A 26,849-nucleotide genomic window follows, 5' to 3' on the forward strand; every position below is an offset into this window, starting at 1 on the left:
TGGCTCTTTCAGAATCACTCTTTGTTTACTGTCCTCAAGTCATCTCCATATGACTATTGTGAGGAAACTGTACATTATGGCCCTTTGAATATTAGAGATAACAACCAAGATGTAAGTGAGATAAATGAAAAGCCCAAGATTTTACAAACCCTTTTTGTTCTCTCCTGTTGCCATCTTTCATTGTAACTCTGATTTATCCCTTACCGTGCTAAGCCATGGTTTGTTTTAACCATGTTTTTTCAGCAATCTATGGCTTTCTCACAGCCATGGTTTGTTCCTCCAAAGCTTGGTTTGTTTTCCTGCTGCTCTTGACTATGTACCATCCAAGACACTCACCAAACAAACTGTTGTTAAGCAATATTGTTAGAATCATACATATGCCAAACCATAGTAAGCCAGCAACAAACCATGACTTCATATCATGGCTTGCTGTCAGAATGTTTAGTCTGCTGAGCTCAGTTCAAACAAAACACACTTTTCCCAGCTCAGTGGTTCTCAAACTTTAGGGTTAGCACCCTGGTTTCATAAACATATCTCCAGTGCCCCATAACCTTCCCTATAAAAGGCATCATTCAGAATAGTGATTTGCACGTACCACTAAGGAAGATAATACTGTAGCACAATAAAATTCAAAACAATAATAGTTAACTCCACTGTTATTCAAAATGCAATTAAAACTATTTAGTTTAATTATTTCAACAAAATTGATGAACTTAATCCAGTGATTCCTGCTTTTCAAAGTCTCATAGTCATTTACACCTCCAGCCCCCCATGAAGACCCCTAAGTAATCCCACTGTCTCCTGGGGGCAGTAAGCCAGCTGCTCTAGCTGAAGTGTTTTGTTTTGTTTTGCTTTACTTTTTGCTTTGCTTTGCTTTTAATGCTAGCATAGCACAAATAGGCCATGAACCTCTTTTTTTCTTTTCAGTATCTTGAAATAGGCTTTCTACAACCAGGGGTATACAAATTCTAAAATTACTGGTAACTGATATCTGTAAGGATTTTTGCTACATACTGTACAGACAGCTGGTCTCTAACCCAGTCATTCTCATATGTGCACTTCTACATGTGCACATCTTCCTACAGGCACAGCATTTAGTATTTTGAAGAGAGGATAACTTTGTTTAAAATCTGTTATTTGTAAGTCTTGCCTAGTGACAGGCAAATTAGGTTGGTAAATTTGTTGACAGAGTTCACATCATGGGTTCTGATCCTCAGTTGCTTGGCAGGTTAGAAATGTTTTGTACATATCATCCAGCTTAGTTTGCATACCCAGTTTAGTTTTTTCTTCCCCACAGTTTACATGAAAATATAGTAGTTGCAGTTAAAAAAACCTAATCCCCACCTTGAATTACTTTTTATTGGGTTTTATAAACAAGGATCATAGGAATAATAATTGATACAAATAAATAGACAAAGTCATCTCATGTCATTTGTGTATCACAAAAAGCATAATAAATTTGCAGCAATATCTGCAACATATGAAAACCCTAAAATGTTTTAATAGCACAAATATGTACAGACATTTATTTAAGCAATAAAATATTTGTCAGTGTCAATAAGCAAGTAAAGCCAAGATGTAATAGATGACTTGTTTGTCAAGTTATATATTCATTATTATATGAATGAAATATATTTCTGTATTTTTTGTCATTGAAATATTCAAGACACTTTTTACCATCACACTTTATTTTTGTGTTGACATTTTTGGTTAAACAAAATGTCTCTTTCTACTTGTTAATACAGTAATAAGATAAATTACACAATACTGTGGCTGCTTGAACAGGTGGTGTTTGGTCAGATTGAATTGACTGCATAAATGGTAGTTGTCTTACTAGCTAGATATTTTTTTATCAACATTGAGTTATGTGTCTGGGCAAGACGCGCGGGGGGTGGGGGGTGAGGGATCTTCATATTGTGCTGAGCTTTGGGCCATGCAGAAACAGTGCAATATTACCATGCTGCTTCTGTCTGCTCCAAAGTGATGCGAGAACTTTTCCCATTCCTGCAGGATATATTCAAATGGACAACTTAGCATGTGACCCAGACACTGGAAGTGATACTCATGACTTCTCAACTACTACGGTCACAAAATTTGCTTCTATGAACCTGCAGCTCTATTTTTGGAGGTATCAGGTCACATGTTAGGTTCTTCACACAAATGAAGATTACTGTGATTAGGTTCTGCCACATGGGAAAAGTTCTAAACACCTGCAGCTGACCTAACCAAAGAAGTGCTGAAACTAAATCTATTCATGTATGCTGCTGGTAATTGTCAAAGATGATTTGCATATGCTCCTGGTGATTCTGAGCAAACTTGGGCAAATAGGGCACAGCAAGATTGTTAAAAGTAGTTATTTCAATGTTTATTTTTATTCTGGCTTTTGTTCCAAAAGGGCCCCCAAGGCATTGTTATTTATGAAATATAGTTGAATGTGTGCTTTACTATGAGTTTTACACTTAAACACACTAATGTCATATTTCTGCTGTTGGCTAAAACAATCTTGATTGTTTTAGAAGAAAATCTTGATTGGACCATTTTAGTATTTCCAAAAGTCTTAATTGAGTTAAGAGGAACCGGTGCTTTTTGCATTGATGTGTAGCTGCCTATGATGATAGGCTTGCATTTCATGGGGACACAATAGATTCTTATTTGTGAGTAGGATGGCATGCAAACTAAAATGGTGAGCAATGAATAATTATATCAGTACTCTCTATAGAATAATTTTTCATATACTGGTAGATTTGGAGTTATAAATACCTGTAGTGTTTCCCCCCCCACAAAGGTAAAGTATTGACTGATCATAAAAGTATTCTACTTGCACCAGGTATCAAAAGTTGCAGGGTTAAGGTTGCAGGCGAGTAATAGTTTTCATTGATATGATTTCATATTTGTGAAGTGCTGGTAGTTTCTTTTAACTTTAGGTTTCCTTTAATTATTATGTTATTATCACATAACTGTATTGTTATAATCAAAGAGTATTATAAAATGACAGCTAGTATTTAGTATTGTACTGAATTATGATGTTTAACCAAAAAAACAAAAACAAAAAAACAAAAACAAAACCATTCTACATTTCAAAATCAAGCACCCCCAACAACATTTTGATGCCCCAGTGCTAGAACTGGAAAACATTTCAAATCCCTTGGTGCAGACACTGAATTTTAGTCATGCAAGGCTATAAAAAATAGTCATTTTTTTAAAACCACAAATTGTGAAATAACTACATTGTGGGCACAATTCTGTGTGAAACTGTGTACTCACTTTCTTTAAATCAGCTACTCAGTTTAGTGTAGCATGCTTTCATGGAGCAGTTTGGGTGCTGGGCTGAATATCTAAAAAAGCTTTCCTTCCTATTCATATTATGCAGGGTAATAGAGACAGAGCTTCTTGCTGTTCTACAGAATACAAATCATTCTTCATCAGTAGGTTTGCAATACTAAAAAAGCTAATTCAATTGGAGAGAAAAAATTGAGCCAGATGAAGAATAGGCTATTAAGGGAAGAATATTTAAGTTAAGTTGGTTGCCTCAAGCCTTTTTTAAAAAACAAACAAACTTCTTTTTTGGTTCATTTTGCTTTGGAACTCTTTTTTTAAATTTTCATATGCTCAACAGATTCTGAAGGCAGTGGACATGGCAGTGAAGATGGATCAAAGGATAGCGGCGAAGGCTCCTGTAGTGATTCAGAAGAACATATCTTGGAGGAAGAGCTGGCAGAAGAAGAAAAAGTAGAGGAAGAACAACCTAAAAGCTCAGGTGGAGAAGAGCTGCCCATAACGCAGAAAGAGGTGATTAAAACTGAGAAGGAGGAGGAGGAGGAGGAGGTGGAGGATGGAGAAGAGAAGCCTAGAAAGAAAAAAGAGAAAGAGAAACCCTCAGAAGCGGATGCTGGCATTGATGAGCAGACAAACGAACCCAAAAAATGGAATTTGCGAAGAAACCGCCCTCTGCTAGATTTTGTTTCCATGGAGGAGCTGAATGACATAGATGACTATGACAGTGAAGATGACAATGACTGGCGTCCAACTGCTGGGAAGAGGAAGGGGAAAAACACGCTACGTAAAGAGGGAAGTGATGCAGATAACGAGGATGATGAAGATGATGGGAGCGGGAGTGAGGAGGATGACAATGAAGAGGAAGGCAATGAGGAAGAGGAGGAGGAGGAGGATAACAGCAGTGCTGCTAGTGATGGCGGATCCAAGAAGAAAAAAGCGAAAGCTCTTAGCAGAAATAGTGCTGATGAGGAGGAGCTGACAAATGATAGCCTGGCCCTTTCACAAAGCAAGAGCAATGAGGTAGAACAGCCAACTTTCTATGATACCTCTGATGAAAAATGGAAATACTCTGCAGTGTGATTGTTTTGAAATTGCTCCCTAAAGCTAGGTGATGTTACCAGACAGTGATTGCATTAATGAGCTGCAGAGTTGTCCTTAATGCTCATTAAGATAAATGTGCATCAGCCTAATGTCTGAATCCAACACCCTTTGAAGACCAGTGGGAATCTTCCATTGGCTTCAATGAAATTTGGATTTTAGGCCGTATTAAAGAAACTCTTACAATAAATTAATGTTAGGTAAGAGTCTGCACCACACTGCACACACATTTGGGATGTATTGCAGTAAATAATGCATACCAATGTTAATTAAAGATTAAGGGAGTATGATTTTGTAGGCTAAGCCTGTGACTATTGCTGGAGACAGTGCCTTCAGGTTTAGTTAGGGTTTTCTTATGCATATTGAAATGATGTGTTCTGGTATGTACTCTTAAAAGCTGTGAATGAACACAGGTAAAAGTAAGAGGGGCTTAAGTGCAATCCCATGCAGGTCTGTACAGAAGTAAGTAGCACTGGAAACACCGGTTGCAGTTCTATACACATACTCAGGAGTAATCTCCTTTGAACACAGGAATTGCTTCTGAAAGAACCTACATGCGTAGGATTGCACTATAAAGGCATTATAGAGATGTTCTTTGATTTTTGGCTGGAATGAAGTCTATGTATCCCACTTTACTCGGACATAGGAATAGATTAAGGTGTTTGTGGAGTGGGTATTTTGATTTATTGGCATTCTTAAAAAAATATTATTGTTCAGACTTGCACTATGTTAGTTAGCTATAAATGTTTAAGTACAAGCTTTTATCTTTTGGTTACTGACATGCTTGAAGAGAATAACTCTTTAATATGAGTGCCTCTGAGTATGTACAGGGGCTTTCTTTCAGCAACACATAATATCAGTCCAGTACCACATGGTTATCTGTCATACCATTGGACCAGTCAACTTTCCTAACCTATGTTCATACTTACCATATTTTTCGCTCTATAACACACACCCGACCATAACACGCATGTAGTTTTTAGAGGAGGAAAACAAGAAAAAAAATATTCTAAATGAAACAGTGGATGTATGATTTTTGTGGTTCATGCTGTGGCCACAGACATGTGATCTGACAGTGAGTTTGGAGTAGCCCAATGCAAAAATCCTGAGGATCCATGTGGATCCATGCTTTGTAACCACGTTTTTGCACCACTGCGGCCCCAGGCAACAGTGGGTGCGTGATTTTTGGGGGGCAAGATGTAGCCATGGACATGCTATGTGATCTGATGGTGAATTTAGGGTGCCCCAGTGCAAAAATCCTGAGGATCCATGTGGATCCGTGCTTTGTAACCACGTTTTAAGTGGGGAGGGGAGGAAAAGCACTCAAGGGACAAGGAGCACACGTGGGGTGTGTGGAGAAGTATGCTGCTAATAATGAAGAAGAGGTGTATAAAGGGAGAAGGCTCCTCTCCTCTCCCACTTTGCTCCTTTAAAGAAGCAGGCTCTCTGTCCCTCTCTCCTCCCCACTCAGCAGCTCTTCTCCCGCTTTGCTGTTTCAAACGAGCCACAGAGGAGGGAAGGAAGGGGAACCATGGATCCTCTGCTCACGACTGCAGCAGATCCCCCCGCCATCCGTAGGCATTCCCTCCATAACACGCACAGACATTTCCCCTTACTTTCTAGGAGGAAAAAAGTGAGTGTTATGGTGCAAAAAATACAGTAATAGTTGCTCATTTTATTATTTTTACATTAAAAATATAGCCTGTCTTTCACCAACAAAATGGTTCTTATTCTCAGGCAAGTGTGTATAGCATCAGGGCAGCAGAAGCAAACTCCATTTAATTCTTCTAAGTAATGATGGCATCATGGTTTAAGGGAGTTTTAAATGAGAAATTGTGCTCAGGGTATTTTTTTTATATCTCTATTTTTGTTTTGAGTTCTTTGCTCTAGTATATTAGGAATGTAGCAGCAGCAGATCAAGCAGGGAATAGTAACTGAGATAATCTGGGGGAACGCTATTAGTGGTCCCTCATGCACCAGAGGCATGGCTTACGTTAGTGATGAGTCATGCCTTCAGTTTAGTGGTCCAACTCTATGGAATGTCCAGTCGGCATCAGGCAGGTACCATCCCTGCTAAGTTTCAAACACCATGTTAAAAATGGTTTTATTTCAGGAGAACATTGCACCATAAATGCTATTCTAATGTTTTATTCTATGATATTTTAATCTATGTTTTAAATTATTGTTTGTTTTAATTTTTGTAAGTCGCTTTGAGACCCAGATGTGGTGAAAAGTGGAGTATTTTTAAAAAAATAAATAAGGTAATACACATGCCCATCTGAAACAGGGTGGGGAACCTATGAATCTCCAGATGTTAGACTACAAATTCCATCATTTCTAACTATTCACCATGTTGGATTATGGGAGTTGGGCGGATGGGAGTTTACCCAGCTATTTAATGGCTGAAAAGCATTGTTTCTGGCAATCCCATGATCACTGATTGAGAATGTTTTCAACTGTTTGTTTTTTAGAATATTTTTAGTTGTTTCCTGCCACCCTAGCTCCTTTGAGAGGAAGGGCAGAATATAAATCTAACAACAACAAGAACAAGAACAACAACAACATATGGAGGGTCTTAGGTTCCCCAACTCTTCTCTAAAGCCCACCTCTTTGTGAGACCATTGAGTCTAGCTTCAAAAATTACCTAGCAAAGTAATAGTCTGTACGTAGTAGTAAATTATTTTTTAGGACTGAGCCTATGAACAGCACAGTCATCTGCATGTTTACTTTAAATTAAGTCCTGCTCTGTTTAATGGTGCTAATTTGCTAGTAAAAATGTACTTTGGCTTGCTGTCTAAAAAAGTGCAGAGAAATGGTCAAAGAGAGCAACCAAAATGGTCAAAATGATGGAGTGTAGTGTTGCAGGGAGGGATTAGTTTAGGAAAAAGGCTGGGGTGGGAGTGTGCCAGATGATAGAAGTATATAAAATTATGCATGGTGAAGAAAGTGGATAGAGGTAAGTTTTTCACTTTCTCTCATAATACTAGAAACTAGGGTCATTCAGCAAAACTAACGGGGGTGGGGGTGGGAGATGCAAAAAAGCTATGAAATTCACTGTCACCAAGTATACTGATGGCTGATGACTTTGAAAGGGGGATTAGACCAATACTATCCAGGATCAGAGGCACCATGTCCCTGAATACTGAAAAATGTGAATGGGAGAGTGCTATTGTGCTATTGTCCTGCATGAGGGCTTCACATAGGCATCAGGTTGGCCACTGTGGAAACATTATGCTGAACCAGATGGCCTTTGGTCTAAACCAGCAGGACAGCACTTATGTTCCTGTGTATTTTAGTACAGCATCAAACTTTTAGTACCTGATGGTAATGTGGATATGGTGGTGTTTCCAGTACAGTGGTACCTCCGGTTGCGGACGGGATCCATTCCGGAGTTCCGGCTGTATACCGAGGTTCTCGCAACCAGAGGACCGTTTCTGCGCATGCACGCATGGCAAAACCCGGTAAAATGCTTCCGGGTTTACCGCTTTCACAACCCGAAGTTTACATTACCCGAGGGTATATCCATGTCTATGCAAGCTTTCAGGAGCAGAGGCCAGTGGTCTAAATACTATAGCGATCTTGAGCTACAGTGGACAGAGTTATGAAAATAGTACATACAGGTACACAGAAGTGATGAAGTCTTGGAGTCAGTGGGACTTACTTTCAAATGTATATTCAGGTCTGCAGAGAGATACATTAATTGCTGAATATCCTGGCATGCAAAGTGCATAGATACTGTGCTTTATAATCTCATCATGCGTGCTGTGAAGGAAGCTCACTCTATTACAACTGAATCCTTTGATCTTGCATCAGCAAAATTTTTATCGTGGTTCTTTGCCTTTAGGACATCTTCCCAGCCAAGTCTCGCAATACATTTTACAGGTATTAATAGGTTGAATCTCTCAAAGTTTGTGCCCAAGTTGGATTGCAGTCCGAGGAAGCTATTTGCATGCATATATGCAGGTGCGAATTATGCGTGCATCCGAAGTTGACTTTGAAGTTTTCAGTGCAGCATCCATGGCCACTGACCTCACAAACTGGTTCTAATAATGAAACTGCAACCATCATCATCTACGTTTGTGATGATGAAACCTTTGAAGACAGCTCTGGCATGAAGGGTCTTTCATATAAGTGCTTCGGATTGTAAACCGCATCTGTGTTCTATTTAAGGAATGAGGAAAACGAAGGCCAGGGAGATTAATTGCATTGAATCACATTGCTAAGTGTGATGTGCTGTTCTAAGTGCTGTTCTGCTAATGGCAATCAGTGCTGCATCTTTAAAGTTCAGTCCTTAGTGGAGACCTGTGTGGGGTAGAGCCAGCATTGCAATCTAGTCTTTCAAATTCTCAAGTCTGTCATCTATCACAGATCATCTATCCCTCTAGAGCAGAATACTTCAGCCAATCCATATTTCACAAACTACACTTTAAGAGTTTTTAAATTATTGAAAGTTGAATGAAAACTTATTTAGGTTAAAGCAATTAAACTGTTGAGACTAGGGATTTATTTTAGTATGGTCCTTGGCCACACATGTCTCCTGTAGTTAGGTAGTCACAGGCCTAGCCAGAGGCACACACTATGTATCCATCTTACTGAAGGTAAGCTGGTCTGGATCAGATTAGTGCCTAAATGGAAGGCCAGCTGGGAAACCCATGTACAACTACCTTGAGTTTCGTAGTTCTGTTTGGTTTATATTGTATTATATTCCATCCCGTGGTCCTCAAGTGAAGAGCAATCTAGAAATAATAATACATAATACATTTGGCCATTCCCTGTGGAATCATTTTCTGTTGAATATCTGAATCTATAGCATAGCCATGACTAAACTGTCCCAATGAGTTCCATGGGACTAAGGATCAATGGCTGTATCTTCATATAAAATATACTTTGTAGTATTTCAGCACCTGCCATTATGAAAAGTTCCATAGTATTTCACTAAAGTTGTGAAGATTTAAATGTGTCAGAAGTTGGATGATGAATTTCTACTTGGTTTCAAGCAGAATCCAAAGTACTCGGGTGGTAATTTAAATGTCTGTTTTTCATAATTAGGGCTGTTGCACAGTTTTAAAAAATCTTAGCCAATTAATCATATGAATTTTAATTGATTAAATATGCATATATGTGTGTAAGAGGAAAAACACTTGTTTTTAAGGAAAAAGGCATGCTGCACACATCTGTCACATCAAACATAATCTTAGAACGGGCATATTTTTTATCTTAGGAGGAAATGCCTCTGCTAAGATGGTGCTTTCATAGTAATTTATATCTTATTCAGAAGGCACATGAGACACCTTATTGAAGCTAAGTGGGTTGGGATCTTTTCAGTACCTGGAATGGGAGGCCAGCTGGGAATCTCAGGTCTACCACCTTTGAGCTCCATGATGGAAGAAAGGTGATGATGGCAAAAAGTTAGGACATGAAAGAAGAGTTTGGATTTGATATCCCGCCTTTCACTCCCTTTAAGGAGTCTCAAAGCGGCTAACATTCTCCTTTCCCTTCCTCCCCCACAACAAACACTCTGTGAGGTGAGTGGGGCTGAGAGACTTCAAAGAAGTGTGACTGGCCCAAGGTCACCCAGCAGCTGCATGTGGAGGAGCAGAGACGCGAACCCGGTTCCCCAGATTACGAGACTACTGCTCTTAACCACTACACCACACTGGCTCTCAACAATAAACAATAAAATTAAATGTTTTAAAAGCAGTTAAAAAACCAAAATGTGCCTGATTGAGACAACGTTTTAGTCAACCAAAATGTTTTTTAGCCTACAAACTATCCAATTAATTGATCAAGTGATGATTTAGTTGTAATGGCGAATGTTTTACTACGCATTGGGATTTGTAGCCACCTACCTGGGTGTTCTTGCCTTTGTGCAGATGTATATAGAGTTTGGGGAGTTGCTCTAAAAACCATAAATTGTAAATGTTACAGCTGGAATTATTACATGTTCTTGCAGCTCGAAGAATGGGAGATTCCCCCCCACCATGTTGTTCCTTATTGTGTATACACTCTAATGGCAGTGATATTCTTGGGAAGGAGTATACAGTAGTAGCATTGGTAATAATAATGCAGCAGTGGCTGAAACCTAGGGAAACCTAAATGGTTTCTTTAAGGAGCCAAACTTGAGAAAGGCACAGGAACATTATAGTCCCAAATCAGGAAACCCTGAATTAAATTCATGCATCATATAACATAGGCTGGGATCCATAGAACTACTTTAGGCAATGACTTCTTCATGGCCAGTGGAATTTCTTACTTGCACCTGTTGTAATAGTATCGCAGTCTGGATTTGAAATTTCCCTCAGCTTCAAAAGTACCTTGCCACGAGACATGAGGCTGCTGCTTGGGGAAAATAAGATGTGTACAAGACAATCCTGGCTTTGTCTTTATTCAGAAGCAATTTTTGGTTCTTCCTCTATAACAAATATGCTTGTTTATTGAAAGCCAAGCCTAGCCCTTCAGCATTGTAGCTTCAACTTTTGTGTGTTTCAGTACTTAATATTTTGTAAGTTTGTGGGATATTAATGCATTGTTTGTTATGTTTGCATCCTCTATTCTCTCAAGGAGCTCACAGTGGTATTTTGACATCATAGCAGTTCCATGAGTTGGTTTGGGCTGACCTCAGGGTGGATTTAATTTAAATCAAACCAATTTAAATCATGATTTAAACCATGATTGAAATCACTAGTCAGTAAGACTTGATTTAAATCATTTTTATTTATATTTTACAGAAAGACATTCCTGCTGGTATAATCTTAATATTTACAACCAGAGGAAGGTTTCATTTTGGGAATAATAAATTTTCAGAGTAGTTTTTACAGTTACATCAAAAACTACTGATTTGGTTATACTATTAGAAAAACATAGACAGATAATTATGAAATTATTGTGAGGTTTAATAAGTTAACTGTTTATATTTGGACAGCTTTTCTGCTGCACTTTATTTGAAGGAGAAAAATAATCATTTCCTTAATAACATTTTAAACTAACTAAAACAATAACATTATAGCATATGTATCCATGTTTGTTAACTGATGTGGTTAAACTTTTTTTAAAAAAACTCCCAAATTAGACTGAGTTTCAGCACACATGAAAAACTTAAAACAAATCCTTATTTCCTGATGAATGCTAGCCTTTGGACTATAATGTATCTTAAATAGAAAACTATCTTTAGAAAGATTTTTTCCCCTCCAAAAGCATTTTATTTTAAAAATCCAATTTAAATCAAAATAATCTGATTTTTTTGAAAAATAATTTATTTTTATCTACCCTGGCTGACCTATATGAATAACTTACTGCATGATTGCAAAGGAAGGAGATTGGAGTCATTTGTTGCACCTTAGTTTGGTAGTGTTGTGTAAGGTATTTGGCAGGTCCGGGGAATCTCTGGTGCCGTAGAAGTTGTTGGACTACAAGTTCCAACATCTCTGACTGTTGACTGTGTTCCTTGATCTGATAAAAGCTGGAGTTCAACAACATCTAGAGGTCAAAAGTTTCCCCACCACTCGTATATGGCTTGTATGATTTGTAGGCTTAAAACCAGCAATTAGAAGTAAGAGATTGCGAAGTATAAGGAAAAGAACACGAGGTGAAACAACAAGGCTAAGAATGCCAGGCCTTTGTGAGAGTGCTTAGGGCCATTGTAGATGTGATGTGTGATGGACACATATAGTATAACATATAGTATAACATAAAAATACCAATAGATAAGAAGTAAAGGGCTTAAGGAATCATGTTCAGTAATACACTTACAGTTCTAACATAGGTTGCAGGCTCAAAACAATGGTAAATCATGGTAATGCCTCTTCTAATATAACAAGTGTATTTTTACTTTCCAATGATAGGACTCGCTGATTCTTGAGAAATCTCAGAATTGGAGCTCTCAGAAAATGGACCATATTATGATTTGCTGTGTTTGTCTTGGGGATAATAGTGAAGATGCTGATGAAATAATCCAGTGCGACAATTGTGGAATAACAGTGCATGAAGGTAATTCTATCATGACTTCAATTTGCAACAAATAATAAAGCTTTGTTTTTCTCTTAGCAAATTGAGGTGAATTTGTTTTCACGCAGCGGCAATGGATACAATACTTTCTACAACTGTTTGGTATTCCTTGACTTTCAGATATGGGAGATTAAATCTGCAACCATGAATTTGCATGCAGCCAAACCTGCTTCATGTTTATGAAAACTCAACTGTTAATTTGTATTTTTCCTTAGTGGAAAACAAATTAAAGCTATAATCCTTATGCCCTTCAGTTCCAGTATATAAAAGCTTCCTATATTAAATGGTTTTGCCAATAAGATCTAGCCCTGATCTTTTGAATAGAAACAAAGGATTTGCCCAGTGAATCTTTTAAATTCACAAAGGCAGTTGCTCCTCTTAATATAGTGCCATCCATTTAAGAAGTAAATGCTGATAGAAGGCATGCTAATGTATACAGTTTACAATTGAGTGTGACTGATTTGTTGTAGTATATTATCATTCAGACTAGTTAAAAGGGAACATAAAAATATCTTAAAATAAACACACTGTTAGAGGTTAGATCCTCTCCCAAATACTTTGCATAGTGATTCATACTGCATCCATGTGAAGTTAAGGTTCAATTGCTTATCATTCCCAGCCTTAACAGTTTGCCTCAAATCAGAAGTACAGTGGTGCCCCGCAAGACGAATTCCTCGCAAGACGAAAAACCCGCTAGACGAAAGGGTTTTCCGTTTTTCGATGCGCTTCGCAAGACGAATTTCCCTATGGGCTTGCTTCGCAAGACGAAAACGTCTTGCGAGTCTTGCAAATTTTTTTTGCCCCCCCCCTTTTTCTAAGCCGCTAATAGCCTTTTAGCCGCTAAGCCTTTAATAGCCGCTAAACCGCTAATAGCGCTAAGCCGCTAATAGGGTTGCTTCACAAGACGAAGAAACCGCTAGACGAAGAGACTCGCGGAACGGATTATTTTCGTCTTGCGAGGCACCACTGTATAGACTCTTATTAAATCACAAAGGCATGTTTGGTTGGGACCACAGATACGGCTTTCTCTGTGGTCACACTCTGGCTCTCGAACTTCCAACTAGGAAACCCAACATTGCTGTTTTAATTTTCTGTCACAGTGTGAAATTCTTTATTTACTCAGAAGTAATCTCTGTTGAGCATATTAGGGCTTACATCTGAGTAAACATGCACCGGATTGCACTGTTAGTGTCTCCTTGGAGGTATTTTGGTTTTACTGTATATATTTCATCATTACATTTTCAACACAGATAAATTTTACTTGGAGGGCTCTGTGTAATATTTGCGTGTTTTAATGGGTTCGGCATTGCTGTTCTCTTTTGTACTTGTGTTACTGTTTTTTGTGTTGGTTTAAAGTGTAGCTGCCTTTAACATTTTGGGGTTGGGGTAGAAAGAGTGTATAAATGTTTTAAATTAATAAATAATTTGGCTGTCTCTCCCCTGGATAATGCGCAAAGAAGCTGCTTTCTTTGGTGTATCACAAAATACAGATGAGCAACTCAAGAAGATAAGCAGATGGGTGTAAATATAAATCAACTCAGTGATAGTACATGCAGATTGCTCATTTTAACTCACAGCCCAAGATACAGTCTTAACATGTATCTTTTCACATGGTGAAACTTCATAATCAGGGTTTTTGGACAAAGTCTAGATGTCTGACAGTGTCTGTTGCAGCTTAAAGGATAATATGGATTGGGGTCAAATTGGCCTTGACAATGGAGCCTGAATCCAACTCCTTAGATCCCACACTGTAGAGAAACAAGCAGCAAGCTATGTGCTTCCATTTAGCTTACCTCTTAAGCTCCAGATAGCTGAGAACTGGTGCTTTCACTTAGTTCTCTGCTGCCTGGGTTGGAGGCAGCCTGTTATGTTTTGAGCTCAGTCTAGACTTTCCTTTCTAGAAAATACTTTCAATCACAATGGGCAGTGATTGTTTTGTTGGTTTAAAACAATGATTTCCAGCATCAGGAGGTCACCATATTTTCTTAATTCAAGACTGAGTGGTGTGCCAGGTTCAGGAATCTGAAACCAACCTTTCTGGACTGGCAGGAGCCCCTTCTGAGAGCCCTCAATAGATGCCTGATGGTACTGACCCCTGAGGCTGACACAGTTTTTCCAATCTAAATGAATGTTCACTCTTGGTGGAAAAGAAAAATGTTGGATGTTGAAATACACTTGGTGTGGGTGGTAAAATCTGCCACCTGCTCCTGATATTCAAAGGCCATACCTTTCTGCACTTTACGGTCCCTCATAATAACAGAGATTTTGCTAGATACATGTCTGGAACATTTTTTTTTCCTTTTAAGATCTGGGTGACAAATTTCTATCAGTGCTTCAGGAAGATGTTACTTGTTTTAATTGAAAAAAAAGTATATTTTATAAAGTGTTCCTTGGATAGATTTGCCCTTCTGTGGATAAATTTAAAAATAAAATCTTAAGCTCTGGCCTGTCACTTTAGATAACTGCTTTTGTGCTAAAATCTCCTTACTGGTTTGTAATAGCACAGCACCCCCAGCTGGGGTGTCAGTTCTCCTGATGTACTGATTGCAGCATGTCTAAAGAAAACTGTCTGGTACATATCATTGCAGGCAATGTGGTTGTGGGTAATTCACTTTCTGACAATTGTCCTTGCATTGGTGCTATAAATTAAAGACGTACTGCAGTTTTCCTAAAATATTTTTATATCCCTTTGTTTACTCCAATATTGGCATTGTACAGAGTGAAGAATTCATGTTCTTAAGAGTTACATGAACTGGTGATTTTATAATAAAATAGGTGCACAGTGCAACTATTTCTCCATAGTTGAGCTTTCAGATCTCTTTGCAATCAATCAATCTCACTCTTTCTTTGAGTTTTCTATTCACCTGAAGTAAATCTAATTGTTTGCAGGAGGTGTTCAATATGTTATCTAGAAATCACCCATATGGTTAAAGGTAAGGTAAAGGACCCCTGGGCAATTACATCCAGTCAAAGGCAACTATGGGGTGCGGCGCTCATCTCACCTCAGGGCAAGGGATCTGGCGTTTGTCCACAGACAGCCTTCCAGATCATGTGGTCAGCACGACTAAACTGCTTCTGGTGTGATGATGAGTGCCAGAACGCACAGAAATGCTGTTCACCTTCCCTCCGTGGCTGTACCAGTTATCTGCTTGCACCCCGCTGCGTGGATTCAAACCGCCAACCTTTGGATCGGCAAACCCAAGAGGCACAGTGGTTTAGCCCACAGCGCCACCCACGTCCCAAATCACCCATATAATAAGTTGTTAAAGCAGAGAATAATCATTGCTTTAAAATACTGCAGTATTTTCTGATGTCTTTTAAATTAATCCCAAATCCTCCTCCAGTAAAGCACAGTCAATTGTACAAATTAACAGAATATGACTTCCTGTCAGAGAGTATATGTAATGCTCCAAAATCAATCAAACAACCTTGCAAAATGTGACCTAATTAGCCATTTGGTAGTACCTGCAAAATTGTAAAAAATAAATAAATGTAGCTTTCATTTGCCGTGGGAACAATCTGCACAGTTACAGAGAGACAAATCAAAATGCATGGGTGTTTTCTACTTACTGCTTACTAATTAGAAGGCAGATGCTTTTGGTTTTTTTGAGTAGCTACTTCATCCAGAATAGTTATCTCCCTTATTCTCTCCTTATAAATAAAGCTGCATAGAGTCAGCAGTTTTCCAGAAAGCTCACGGTAGTGTAATAGAGCTCTTGTGGCTGGAGAAAGTGAAGATCAGGTGTTGCTTCCAAAAACCCTGTAATTGAGACCGTGAACACACACATGTCTATTTGGCCACCTACTTCAAAGAGCTCTGTCAGTTCTGCCTTACCTACTGTATAGCTCTATGTGCCCTTGCTTTCCACGTCTTATATTAATTCTTAATTACATCCCTTGATATAACATTTCTTTGATTTAATTCATTCATTTGTATTTTCTATCTTCCTAGGTTGTTATGGTGTTGATGGCGAAAGTGATTCTATTATGAGCTCCGCTTCAGAAAACTCCACTGAACCATGGTTCTGTGATGCCTGCAAATGTGGTGTTTCTCCGAGCTGTGAACTCTGCCCCAACCAAGATGGAATCTTCAAGGAGACGGATGCTGGCAGGTTAGTTAAGGGAGCTGTCATCAGAGGGATAGGTTCCTGAAAGTTATCCTTCAATTTATTCCAGTCATGTGTTTTCTTCACCAAGCCCATTCTGGAAAGTCAGGCATAACTTCCTTCTTTCCAATGGTAGATTAGACTATAGCCAGATTCCTATCGGAGAAACATAGCATTGCTGTTGCTTCTGCAATAGAGGTTTACTAGGATAATTCTGTGAATAAATTCACAGGTTCTGCTGCACCTTAAAGGTTTACGAACTACTCAGGAGGAGGACTAAACAAACAACTTAAATGTTTGGTCAGAACTGTGTACTGTGTTCTAAAACACACAGTTTAAGGGATTATAAAATTTTCACTTTGTGACACTGGGTAGTCTTCTCATAGGTTTCTGTCTACTCAGGTATTCCCCCCCCCCCTTTATTATTTCAATTAGTATACATACTCTTCCTCTCATGGGAGCCCACTGCAGCTAACAACAAAAACTCATAATTAAATCAAAATCAATACAAAATATAATATGTGATTCAACATAAAAGTCAGCATTAAATTATATGTATGAAGCCACTCCGCTTACGTTCCAAAGGCTTGCCAGGAAAAAAAGGTCTTAAGGTGTTGCCTGAATTAAAATAATGTGGGGGACAGATAGATGTTAATAGGAGGTAGTTCCATAACTGGGAAGTTTTATGCTGGAAAGTTGCTTGTTTCAAAATGCTTGTGTGGAAATATGCCCCATATCAAAACTTTGCAGTCTGTCATCCCATAACTGTTAAGGAATTTTTAGACTGCCATCGAGCTGTTTAGGAAACTGGAATATATTTCTTGGTGAGGCATTAACAAGCTTGCCAAACATGACCTGGTGCTTTCAAGCTTAATCGATTTCATTGCTCCTGTTATTAACACAATACCTCTGAAACTCAGCAGGACATTCCACACAGTCAAACTGAGCATGGTTCCATTTGCCCTTTTGTGCTTAGAATATCCTGAATATATTGAATCAGAAGTCCCAGCAATTTTAAACCATTCATAAATTTCTTGTATTCACGGGTTTGTATTTGTCATTTTGAATTTGGCTCTATGCTAAACACTTTCTATTGAAATGGATGTTGGCATTTGAAACCACACACAGTAGGCTGTAATTTGAGTGTTTGCATTTAAAAGAATTGCACTCCAAGCTTAAAAATCTTGGCATTTATGTCTTGTTCAATTGTCAAGTGTAAGAAAACAACCTATTTTGTAAGCTGCCCTGAGGACTTGTTGAAGCCATATTGGCAGACTATACATTAATAAACAAATAAATAAATTGAACCCAGATTATAATGAAGCTAGACTTTCAAAAACTTAGTGCTTTTATCCAGCTGTGTAGAAGTGCCTTGTAGCAACAGCTCTTGTAGCAACAACTCTCAAAAACAGGATTTCCCCCCTTCATAATCATTGTCCCTGCTCTCCCTTAACAGTGAACTCAGGGTGGTGTGTACCAATATAAAGCGAAGCAAGAGGAATATATTGGCCTCTTGGTAGCGCACTGAGGTTTACCAAAATAAATAGGTTAAAATCAGATACTTAAAGACACTGTGGAAGTTAAAAACAAATATGGTAAACTTCCAGGACTGCACATGCTCAACAGCCATAGCAATGGAAGTATAGGTGTGGGAAGTGCATGGCTGGTTGGACTCCTAAACAGGAAAGATGGAGGATGCACTGCAAAGTTTTGTTTTGAGTCCCGCTTGTTCTCTTTATTACTGGACCTGGGAGGTTCCATGCCTATCAATCTGGAGCTCAAACAGGACCACCAAAAATAAGGTAGCAGTTTCTGCATATGCATACTTGACATACTTCCTAGGTATACAGAAGTATATTAGTTGTAAATTAGAAGATATTAAGAAATGACCATTCAAGAACCTATCGTTCTTCCTGGGCCTATGAAATGTTGAGGACAGTTGATCCATGGAGTATTGAGGATATCGGTTGAGAAAAAGAATAGAAAAGCAGGGAGAGAGTTGGTCTGCTTGAGCTCTAAAAGCTTATGGTGTTCTGGAAGGGGGCTGGAGTTGGAGGGATGTGTGTCATGTGGTTGTTTTTTTAAAAAAAACTTATATGCCATACAGGAACATATCAGGAGTTCTAAAAGGACACCTTCCTCTTTTCTCAGTCTTCAAACTCCTCATCACACTGTTATATAACATTAAAGTGCGTAGGTTCAGGACTGGCACAATGGGGAAAGATTTCAGGAAGGTGGGAAAGGGGAAAAAAGCTGTCCTTTTTTAGTTCACTCTCCCTGCCTCCCTGAAACTCCCTTCCTTGGATAAGGTCTAAGCAATGTTTGTGATTCTGTTCCAAACTGGCTGAACATGAACTTTCATTCTAAGGGCTAGGAATGCAGTACATTTTCCTGTGGTTGCCACTTGTGTGTACATGATGTCAATGTGGAGTTTTGCAAACGGCTCTCAAACCTCCTGTGATCTCAGGACACCAAATTACATGCTACAAACAAATAACATAGCTTTCCTTTCTAACTAAAAAATTGTCAGAATGTTAAACTAAACCTGTTAATATTCTCTCTCTAATGAGGGATGGCTTTCTCTGCTCTTCCCATCGAAGAGGTTGACTAGATAGTGGAATGGTTAATTTGAAACAAATCTACCTTTTGCATGTACTCTTTAGTTTCCTGAGCACCAATGTGGATATAATGTTTTGCTCTGTATATATGATATGATACTAACTGGGCTAAGACTATTGTCTTTATTTTGCTTCAGCTTTTTCCCTTCCCTTCACCAACATCTGTCATCTTAGCTTGGAGCAAAATGGATGGGGAAGTAACAAGAAAGATTATTCTTCTTTGATTACCCAATTTGTCTTAATTACAAGGTTCTCAAACATGTGCGGCTAAACAAATGAGCAGGAAAACATTTAGGCACTGGTATTAAATGCAGCTGAAGCTGCCTCAGCTGTGAACTTGACTGACTTCTGTGCTTTTAATAAAGATTCAGGATGGAGTTCATACATAGGTGGTTAAGGAAATGAGACACTTGTGTGCCAATCATACTGAAATGGCAGTTTAAATCTGTAATACTACAGTACTTGTGTGACATGTACTAAAACATTTTGAGAAGGTCAGTATGAAGCAAGCAGCCAGCTGTTGGGTTTATCATAGATAAACTCCTACAGAGTGCAGCAGCATTTAATACACCAGTGGAGCATGAAAAAACTGTGCAAATTAAATTGAGAAGCAGCTGCTTGTTGAAGATGTGTATCTTTATATTGAACTCTGCAGGGTGCAATGGGGAGGTTGCATTAAAACGTACTATCAAAAATCACCAGCCAAACCTTGGCCTTTTTTAAAAAAAAAAAAGAAAGAAGATAATGTGAATAAGAGCAACTATTTCCCTGGTAAAATTGTTACCAGTGCAACACATCAGTGGCATTTCATAAAGAGGGAAACTCTCCTAGAATTTCAAAAAACAGAATAACTTACATTTGGGGGCTTCAATATTTGGATCTTTTGGGGCAAATTGCTAGATATTTTAGTGTTGCCTAAAACTCAAAACATGGATAAAAAAAGACTCAGAAGTGACTTCAAATGAGTAAGATCTAAGACGGAGGTAGTCAAAATAATGACTTCCAAATATTTTGGACTACAACTCCATCAACCCCAGCCAGTATAGCCAGTGGCCAGGGATTATGGGAATTGTAGTTCAAGGCATTGGAGGGTACCACATTGGCTGCCCCTGGTGTAAGGCCTTCACACTGGAAGTGCAAGACATGTACATAGATCAGAATTGCCTTTCTGCTTAAGAACAAACTAACAACAATTTTATAATATAAGCAAAGATGTTCAAGCAGCTTCTGCATATGGATGGCTTGCTTTCAGATTCCTATTAAATAATACAGAATATAAAACATTCATATTATTAGTACACTTCAGGCTCCCCCTTCTTCCCCTAGGATATCCATCCCAATCCCAATGGACACATCCTGGTAAAATTTTATTGATCAGCTGTTGTAGGGGAGTGGGAATAAATTCTCTGCTGAGCTGTGCAGTTGTAAATTTTCTGAAAGTGCTAAGCTAGCACAGGGCTAACAAAAACCTATTTTGCATAGATTTCTCCAACCAGGTGCAGATATGTGTATGAAAGGCAGTTGTATAGGATGGCACTATATAGGGTTTTTCCACCATTGATTGTATTCCAGATTGGCTAAAACAGTAGGGAGACTATCACAGGTTCTAAATTCGGTCTAATCCATTCAAAGGGGAGTTGTGAAATATTGTTGAAGTACATATTAATTAATTGTTATTACAAAAAAGTTACATTCCTGTCCCATCATTTAGTTGTTTCAAAACCATGGTGACTTAATGTTTGTAGTATTTGTAGAAGCTCCCATTAACATCTGGGTCACCTAAACTGTTCTTTCCTTGTCTGTAATTTTCTTAGTGCTCAGATATGAACAGTAAATGCTTTCCTCTTTTGTTATAGATGGGTCCACATTGTTTGTGCACTCTATGTTCCAGGAGTAGCATTTGGAGATATTGACAAACTGCGGCCAGTTACTCTTACAGAAATGAATTATTCCAAATATGGTGCTAAGGTAACATTCAAATAGATATATTTTGGGGATAATTTATGTGATTGTAGCTTGTTTTTGTTTGTTTCCTTTTCAGTTCATTACAGCTAAACGCTCAAAACGTATCTCAGTCGGTTAGAGCATGGTGCTGATAATGTCAAGGTTGCAGGTTTAATTCCCATAAGGGACAGCTGCATAGAGCTGCCTATATGGCCTAGGACCCTCGTACCTACGGGACCGCCTCTCCTGGTATGTCCCACAGAGAAATTTACGGTCTGCAAATAAAAACATCCTGAAGATCCCAGGCCACAGAGAGGTTAGGCTGGCCTCAACTAGAGCCAGGGCTTTCTCGGCCGCGGCTCCAATCTGGTGGAACGCTCTGTCACAAGAGACTAGGGCCCTGCGGGACCTGACATCTTTCCGCAGGGCCTGCAAGACAGAGCTGTTCCACCAGGCCTTTGGTTAGGGCGCAGCCTGACCCCCTCCTCTGGCAATCTGCACAGAATTTTGCTTAATGGTTGCCATCAATTTGATTTTAATTTGATTGTAATTAATTTTATAATGAATGTTTTTAGAATGTTGGATTATTTTGATTGTTGTTAGCCGCCCTGAGCCCAGCTTCGGCTGGGGAGGGCGGGATATAAATAAAATTTATTATTATTATTATTATTGGGGGGGGGGAGACTAGATGATCCTTAGGGCCCCTTCCAACTCTATAATCTGGTTATAATGAATATTATTATATATAGTCTCATTTTTCTTATGAAACCCTCATTGGATAGGAACTATTCAACTAATTCCACAGGACTAAGGCTTGTAATTTTACACTGGGCTTTAGTTATAAAAGTACTAACAACAGGGCAGTCAAGTAAATGCAGGGCAGCTCAATTAATCCTCTACAGTACTATAAAGATTTAGCCATCAGACCACAATAATATTGATCTGAGAATATATGAGATTTCAAACAGATAATCCTCGAGTGAATTCTTGAGAGGCCTTCCCTCATCCCCAACCGGAATGTTCAAATGTGGCTCACTGAAGATCACACTTTTAACTCTTGTCTTGATGTTAAACTTTTAAATGGTATATCAGATGTAATAAAGGGGTTTGTTTGTTTTTAGGACATCTTTGTCAGTATGTACCGTATTTTTCGCTCTATAACGCGCACCTGACCATAACACGCACATTGTTTTTAGAGGAGGAAAACAAGGGAAAAAACATTCTGAATGAAACAGTGGATGTATCATTTTTGTGCTTCATGCTGTGGCCACAGACATGTGATCTGATGGTGAATTTGGGGTGACCCAATGCAAAAATCCTGAGAATCCCTGTGGATCCATGCTTTGTAACCACGTTTTTGCACCATTGCAGCCCCAGGCAACAGTGGGTGCGTGATTTTTGGGGGGCAGGCTGTAGCCATGGACATGCTATGTGATCTGATGGTGAATTTGGGGTGACCCAATGCAAGGATCCTGAGGATCCATGTGGATCCATGCTTTGTAACCACGTTTTTGCACCATTGCAGCCCCAGGCAACAGTGGGTGCGTGATTTTTGGGGGGCAGGCTGTAGCCATGGACATGCTATGTGATCTGATGGTGAATTTGGGGTGACCCAATGCAAGGATCCTGAGGATCCATGTGGATCCATGCTTTGTAACCACGTTTTTGCACCATTGCAGCCCCAGGCAACAGTGGGTACGTGATTTTTGGGGGGCAGGCTGTAGCCATGGACATGCTATGTGATCTGATGGTGAATTTGGGATGACCCAATGCAAAGATCCTGAGGATCCATGTGGATCCATGCTTTGTAACCACATTTTAAGAGGGGTGTGCAGAGAAGCAGCTGGCTAAGAATGCAGGAGAGGAGTATAACGGAAGGGCGGAAAGGAAGGCAAAAGTTTTCCCCCACCTACCCACCCAAGCCAGCCAGTTCACGCTCTCTCTCTCTCTCTCTCTCTCTCTCTCTCTCAAACCTGCATGTTTTCAGCAGCACCGGAGCACAGAGAGGAAGGAACGACACTCTGCTTTCCCCTCTGCTTGCCTGGAGGGGAGGGGCTTTCCCTGCTCTTTGTTCCGTTTGAGCAAACACAGCAAGGAAACAGAGGAGGGTGGGCAGTAAGACCCTGAGGCAGAATGCAGGAAAGCAGCCGCTTCCTCTTTTCAGGTTTCCCTTCTCCGAGACGCGCGATTTGATTTTTGCCTGATTTTTTGGCTCCAGGGACCACACATTTGCTCAATAACACGCACAGACATTTCCCCTTCCTTTTTAGGAGAAAAAATCTGCGTGTTATAGAGGGGAAAATACGGTACGTTGTTGCTGTCTGTGGACTGGTATGCATTACTTGGCTTTAAGTGTGTATCACTTATTGCAACCTGCCTTGGCATTTCAAAAGATGGGATAGAATGTCCTAAGTATGCAAATACCCCACTCTAATAAGCCTATATAAAGGACGCGGGTGGCGCTGTGGGTAAAACCTCAGCACCTAGGACTTGCCAATCGCATGGTCGGCGGTTCGAATCCCCGTGGTGGGGTGCGCTCCCGTCGTCCGGTCCCAGTGCCTGCCAACCTAGCAGTTCGAAAGCACCCCCAGGTGCAAGTAGATAAATAGGGGCCGCTTACCAGCGGGAAGGTAAACAGCGTTCCGTGTGCTGCGCTGGCTCGCCAGATGCAGCTTGTCACGCTGGCCACGTGACCCGGAAGTGTCTGCGGACAGCGCTGGCTCCCGGCCTATAGAGTGAGATGAGCGCACAACCCTAGAGTCTGGCAAGACTGGCCCGTATGGGCAGGGGTACCTTTACCTTACCTTTAATAAGCCTATATAGATACGGATATGGTAATTTACATGAAAACTATTGCTGACAGTAGGGAAAAGTTGTAGTTAGGGTTGAATGTACCATCTTATATATACTTCTGGTTCCGTTTTATCCGTTTTCTCATTCCCTTTTGTTTGTTTCTTGTCTTCTTCTGTAAAATATATAGTCCATTTTAAGGTGCTGTATAAAGTTACTACTTTATTCTGTATAAAGTTACTGTATAAAGGTAATACTTTTGTAATGTTCTCTCTCTCATTTATTTGCTACAGGAATGCAGTTTTTGTGAAGATCCCCGTTTTGCCAGAACTGGCGTTTGCATTAGTTGTGATGCTGGGATGTGCCGAGCATATTTCCATGTGACTTGCGCTCAGAAGGAAGGCCTGTTGTCAGAAGCAGCAGCTGAAGAGGTATGATAATATTCTGCATTAGTGAAAATAACCCAGGTGACTTTTGTTATGACTAAAACTTCAAATTGATGTGTTAAAATAACTAAGAAATATTTGAGTTGATTGCCTTACTTAATATTGATTGCTTCAGCTTTCCTGTGTTGGGATGCAGAAGGCGTATTTTGTACCTTCCCTTTTTCTTTTAACCTTTTCCCCTGAAACATGTAGACATTTTTGGCAGGAATCATCTCTCTTGGATCCATTCCATACTAGAAAGATGAATATGTGTGGGGAGAGTGATTATGATCTTCAATTTCCTTCCATCTCAATGACTTTCTAATCATACATGGTTCTGATCCACCAGCAATCCACCATTTTGGTCGGATTATTTTTTCCAAGATTATCTGTCAAGCATTTCTCCTGTGCTACCTTTTTTGATGTATACTGCAGCATTTGGAAACAAAAGAAAGTTGTGTGGAAGTGCAGAACTTGCTTAGTTGTTTGAATGAGCAGAGGGAAACAAATATGCTCTTCAAAATATGTATGAAAATATTTCCCCCGTTCTATACAGTATTCATGTATGTAATTGCTTTCTACATTAACGCCTTTGGAAAATGGCACACAGAAATAGCTGCTTGATACTCAGTCTTTTAGCCCCTTTGGAAATGAGATTAAACTTGAAAGTTTACCTCTAACATTTACATAGATTGTAGTGATACCGCTTATGAGTAGCTAAACAATTAAAACTAATGTATCTGTTATATGTAGATAAACATGTGGCTATTTAATTTGTAAACTCTGCACTGAGTTTGAAAAGCTGAATCAAAACAAGAGTTTCATATTCTTTGTAGTGATGTTATGTTAATCTGGCTTTGGTTGGTTAAAATACCTTAAAAGCCATCAGAATCATTTTTTTCAGACCCTACCTAACAAAATTGTGGAAAGTGTGTGTGTGTGTGTGTGTGTGTACCATCCTATTTATTTATCCTATTCATTTACTTTAGAATAATTTTAGGCTGTCTTTGGGGGGGGGACACCTCTCAAGGTGGCTTACATAATGGCAATTTAAAATTACATGATAAAATATAATTAAAATACTGCTTTTCCTGGCTGACAAACTATTTTCTTTCATGAGCTTTTGCCTTCTTCATTTTTATTTTAATTGGAACAGGATATTGCAGATCCCTTTTTTGCTTACTGCAAGCAACATGCAGACAGGATGGATAGAAAGTGGAAGCGCAAGAACTATTTGGCTTTGCAATCCTATTGCAAAATGTCTTTGCAGGAGAGAGAGAAACAACTGTCACCAGAAGCTCAGGTAGTATACCCAAGCCAAGTTTGTATTTGTGTTTAATATAGCATACTAAATGAGAAAGATCAGGGCAGAGGAAAAAAGATGGAATTGTTGTGACTGCCAGTGAAAATGCATAGTTGTAAATAGTATGAAATGTTTGAGAATCACTATTCACCTGCTTGCAAATAATCTAAACTCAGGTTTATAAGCATGTGTACCTCTCCCAGCCTCTCCCAGCTGCATGATGTCTCTGTGACCCCACTTTTCCTCCAGCTCAATAAATCTAACCCCACCCCAAGCCTGCTAGTGCTCCCCCCAGTTTGAGTCTTTGTACTTACCTCTGCCACAGTCTTTTGTCAGCCCGAACAACTTCTAACTTGAGTTACCCATTTCTAGCTTGAGTTACCCAGATATTTGGGAAAGTTTGCCTGCTGATGTATTCATTCCTTATTGAGTTTTATGAGAATTCTGAATTTCAGTTGTGAAGGATCAGCATGATGGAGAACAGAAACCAATACTGGATTTTTCTTGAGGAAGCTCATAAATACATCTGTTTCAAACTCTACCTCTTCTAGTCCAGAGAGTATTTTAGGATCAGTTCTTTTGCGCTATTAAAAGCAATCTTCTCTCACCATAGATTTGTGTGTGCAGTGTTAGAAATGGAGATTACATTTTGTAGCAAAAGTGTTTATGTGCTTCTTAGCTTTATTTTGATTTGCTTTTTTAAAATTTGTAGGCCCGAATTAATGCCAGACTACAGCAGTATCGTGCTAAGTCAGAAATAGCACGTACCACAAGGCCGCAGGCGTGGGTACCAAGGGAGAAACTGCCACGGCCGCTCACTAGCAGCGCTTCAGCAATACGTAAGCTGATGCGCAAAGCAGAATTAATGGGAATTAGCACAGACATCTTTCCAGTGGATACTTCAGATACCAGTTCCAGTGTGGATGGAAGAAGAAAACACAAACAGCCAGCCCTGACCGCTGATTTTGTCAATTATTATTTTGGTAAGGGTGAAAAGATATGTGCTTTGCATTGTTGCCAGGAATGGCTCATCTTTCATTTTCCGGTTGTTGCAGGACTATAGCTCCCACCATCCCTGAACATTGGTTTGCTGGGCAGGTGATAGTTGCAATCCAGCAACAATCGGAGACTGCAGGTTAGCCACCCAGTCTAGATTTTGAAGGGATGGTTTACAGATGAAAGAGTGGAGTTGCTTTAAACTTCAAGCCACCCATATACTCCTGTATGTGAGCACTATAGTTCCCTCGTTACAATATTAAAGCAGCAAAGCTGCCCCCAAGTAGCC

At 39.4% G+C, this 26,849-nt stretch overlaps 1 protein-coding gene across 14 annotated transcripts in view; it reads left to right on the forward strand.

The window, feature by feature from the left end:
- Positions 1-26,849, forward strand: part of PHF14 (PHD finger protein 14) — a 132,323-nt gene that overhangs the window by 3,914 nt on the left and 101,560 nt on the right. For all 14 annotated transcript variants that reach the window (XR_008327116.1, XR_008327114.1, XR_008327115.1 and 11 more), the window contains exons 3-9: positions 3,617-4,296; positions 12,216-12,360; positions 16,331-16,490; positions 20,959-21,070; positions 24,130-24,267; positions 25,418-25,564; positions 26,277-26,547. Coding sequence is in view for 10 of the 14 variants with exons in the window: in XM_053359526.1 (XP_053215501.1) it covers positions 3,617-4,296; positions 12,216-12,360; positions 16,331-16,490; positions 20,959-21,070; positions 24,130-24,267; positions 25,418-25,564; positions 26,277-26,547 (1,653 nt within the window). In the remaining 4 variants the exon portion in view is untranslated. The remainder of the gene's footprint in view (positions 1-3,616; positions 4,297-12,215; positions 12,361-16,330; positions 16,491-20,958; positions 21,071-24,129; positions 24,268-25,417; positions 25,565-26,276; positions 26,548-26,849) is intronic.

This window comes from Podarcis raffonei, chromosome 12 (genome assembly GCF_027172205.1).
Source record: "Podarcis raffonei isolate rPodRaf1 chromosome 12, rPodRaf1.pri, whole genome shotgun sequence".
NCBI classification, from domain to species: domain Eukaryota; kingdom Metazoa; phylum Chordata; class Lepidosauria; order Squamata; family Lacertidae; genus Podarcis; species Podarcis raffonei.